Source organism: Pteropus vampyrus, unplaced genomic scaffold, assembly GCF_000151845.1.
Source record: "Pteropus vampyrus isolate Shadow unplaced genomic scaffold, Pvam_2.0 Scaffold300, whole genome shotgun sequence".
NCBI lineage: Eukaryota > Metazoa > Chordata > Mammalia > Chiroptera > Pteropodidae > Pteropus > Pteropus vampyrus.
In genome coordinates, this window is record NW_011889081.1 from 1060268 (window position 1) to 1063533 (window position 3266).

The window sequence follows — 3266 nt, forward strand, 5'->3', positions numbered from 1 at the left end:
GACCAGTAATATGCTTTCCATCTCTAGATCCGCCTGTACTGGATATTTTATATAAGGAATCATAAAATATGTGGTCCTTTGTGTCTGGCTTCTTTCACTGAGCATGTTTTCAAGTTTCATCCAGGTCGTAGCATGTGTTAGTACTTCATTCCTTCTCATGGCCGAATATTCCACTGTATGGATATATCCAGTTGGTTTATCCATTTATCGGTTGATGGACATGACTTATTTACACTCGGGCTATTTCGAATAGTGCTGCTATGAACATTTGTGGGCAAGTTTTTGTGCAGTTTTCAGTTCTCTTCAGTATATATGTAGGAGTGGAATTATTGGATCATGTGGTGCTCTCTCCACAGCAGGTGCACCATTTTTACACTCCTGCCCCAGCACTGCGAAGGTTCCATTTTCTGTACATAATACTTGTCTTTTTCATTTTAGCCATCCTAGCGGGTATGAAATAGTACCTTGTGGTTTCAATTTGCATTTCCCTTTTGGCTAATAATGTTCAGACTCTCTTTATGTGCTTATTGGGCATTTATCTTTGGAGAAATGTCTACTTAGATCCTTTGCCCGTTTTTTAATTGAATTGTCTTTTTGTTAATGAGTTAGAAGAGTTCTTTATATATTCTAAATACAAATCCTTTAGCAGATTTTTGTTGAGTTAGAAGAGTTCTTTATATATTCTAAATACAAATCCTTTAGCAGATACATGGTTTGTAAAAATTTTCTTCCATTCTTACAAGCTGTCTTCACTTTCTTGATAGTGTCTTTTAAAGCAGTCTTAAATTTTGATGAAATCGAATTTATCTCTGTCTTTTGCTGCTTGGACTTGACCACTCCGGCCCTGCCACTGACTTCTTAAATTTAATATTTAAACTTGCTGATTCCAGGCTCTCTTTACCCTGCAGGATTACTTGGGGTCCCCCATCCGTATGGTTCTGAACCTAACTCCGGTGGGCTCTGGGAGGGAGCTACACTAGGGTAGTTGCTTTCACTGTGTACCTTTTGTACTGTTTAGACTCTAAACAAGTGCTCAGTGAACCTTGTGAAGGAAATGTGGAAAAGTGTTTGTTTCACTTAATATCATCTTCCTTCCCCACCCCACCCACTTTAACACAACAAAGAAGGGCAGAGACACCACCGTGCACAGCTGGCTCTGAGAGCCGCTACTCTAAGAGCTGGTCTGAGCCTGGTGGGGGAGAGAATGCAGGAGACCAGCCATGGCCCAGGGAGAGAGCAGCCTTGGGAAGAGGGAGCTACGCGGGTAGGTACAGCAGTGGTGCTGTACTGGGCAGCAGAGGGGTTGGGGAGACCAGGTGAATGAGGGAGGGGAGTTTGACTTCCTGGAGGCCAGGTACCCAAGCCCCACCCAGTCCTGGTGCATGGCCCCTGCCCCAGTGCGGAAGGAGCTACATGTTGTTCTTACCCTGAAACAGCTCCCCGGGGTCCTTTGTGTCTGTCCAGGCCAGCACTGGAAGGAGCCTTACCTGCCTTCCAACTCTCAGAACCTGGGATTTGAGGTAAAATGTCTCCCAGATCCCCTCCCATCAGTAAGCCAGTGCCCCGGCACGGAGACTAGCCCAGTGTTCCCTGGGTGTCAGGAGGGGACCAGTGCCCAAGCTGCCCTGGGGAGCTCTAGATTAGGTTCTGGAGCTACTGGGGTAGGGGGGCTCACCTCACTGGCTTCATGTCCTCCTTAATGACTCAGTTCTGTCATCCTTGTTGGGCTGCCCTTGTCTTCTGGCTTTCACACAGGAAGTTCAGGTGACTGCTGAGGTTAGTAGTTTCTTGAGATATGGAACATGGTGACTCCCTGAGGATTGTCACGCACCTTGTGCAGCAGGTTCTCAACACAGATCAGTGCCCACCTGGCAGTAGCAGGGCTGGGAGCATTAATTCATTTCTGTGTTTTCCTTCCAGGTCCAGGAGGAGCCTAGAAGATGTCTAACGACCCACCCCCTCCTTATCCTGGGGGCCCCACAGCCCCCCTTCTAGAAGATAAAAGTGGAGCCCCACCCACCCCAGGTAGTATTCGGTGCACCCTGGTCCTGACCTTGTCCCTTGTCCATCTCAGCTGCTAGAAGCTGGTGCCTGGAGCAGCTCTCCCACCAGCAGTGTGGCTGGGTCCCTCTGAGCATCTTCTCTCTGCCTCTATCCAGGCAGTACCTCCCCTGCTGTGATGCAGCCTCCACCGGGCACGTCACTGCCCCCTGCAGACATTGGCCCCCCACCCTACGAGCCACTGGACCACTCAGTGCCCCAACCTGGCTTCATCCCCCCACATGTGAATGCAGATGGCTCCTACATGCCTCCAGGTAAGTTGGAAGGGATCAATCCCAGGGGAGCACAGGGGTCTGCTCAGCCCAATAGGCTGTCATCCAGCCTTTTGTTCTGTCTGTGAGGGTGTTTTACTGTACGGGCAGCGGGGCTGATGGTGCTTATGGAAAGTGGACATGGGAAGGAGTCATAGAATAGGCGCTGCTGCGCAGGTGCTGTGGACAAGCCAGAGGAGCCCAGGGCCCTACCAGGAGGAAGGCTGGCTCCTGGGAAGGCCCCATAGGCACAGTGGCAGGCTCTGTGGATTCATGACCACTCCCCGCCAGAAACCTGAGGCCATGGTGAAGGCCTGGGCACCTGTCCACCCAGCAGCTCTTCAGAGCGACCACTCAGGCCAGAGAAGGGCCAGGGCTCCTGCACAGGTAGGTGGGCCCAGGTCAGGTGGGCCAGGTGGCACTGCAGTGCAGGATCTGAATCTGTTGGGGAGGAGAGCCCTATGTGCAAGGGAGGAGCTGGTGAGCAGTGAGGCTTTCCCTCCTGAGGTCCTTGAGCACAGCGCCCAGTCCCATGTATAACAGGCAAGGGAGTAAACGCTTCAAGCTGAGGGGAGAGTGGGCCTTGTTACCAGTTCTCTACCATGGTCCCCATGGGGCGGACAGGGATAAAGAAGGGCTAAAAGAATGTATGGTTACCTTGGCCTAGGGGCCTGGTCCCTTAGGCCTCAACTGTGTCCTGGGGCCTTGGGGCTTTGTGCTTACCTCTCATGTGGGACAGGAGGCAAACCAGTGATTTGTCTGCTCCATCTTCTATGCCGTTCCAGGTTTCTACCCTCCTCCAGGCCCCCACCCTCCCATGGGCTACTACCCGCCGGGGCCTTACCCACCAGGGCCCTATCCTGGCCCTGGGGGCCACACTGCTACGGTCCTGGTCCCTTCGGGGGCTGCCACCACAGTGACAGTGCTACAGGGAGAGATCTTTGAGGGTGCACC

General features: G+C 51.9%; 2 protein-coding genes across 2 annotated transcripts in view; both read left to right on the top strand.

The window, feature by feature from the left end:
- LOC105303152 (cell death-inducing p53-target protein 1-like) overlaps positions 1-3266 on the top strand; it is a 24711-nt gene that overhangs the window by 21295 nt on the left and 150 nt on the right. Inside the window, exons 2-4 of the mRNA XM_023521214.1 lie at positions 1921-2025; positions 2160-2315; positions 3098-3261. Of these exons, the coding sequence (XP_023376982.1) occupies positions 1941-2025; positions 2160-2315; positions 3098-3261 (405 nt within the window). The 5' untranslated portion in view covers positions 1921-1940. The remainder of the gene's footprint in view (positions 1-1920; positions 2026-2159; positions 2316-3097; positions 3262-3266) is intronic.
- The window catches only part of LOC105303086 (cell death-inducing p53-target protein 1), a 4457-nt gene continuing 3011 nt past the window's right edge, over positions 1821-3266 (top strand). The window contains exon 1 of the mRNA XM_011376465.2: positions 1821-1843. The gene's annotated coding sequence lies outside the window, so the exon portion shown is untranslated. The remainder of the gene's footprint in view (positions 1844-3266) is intronic.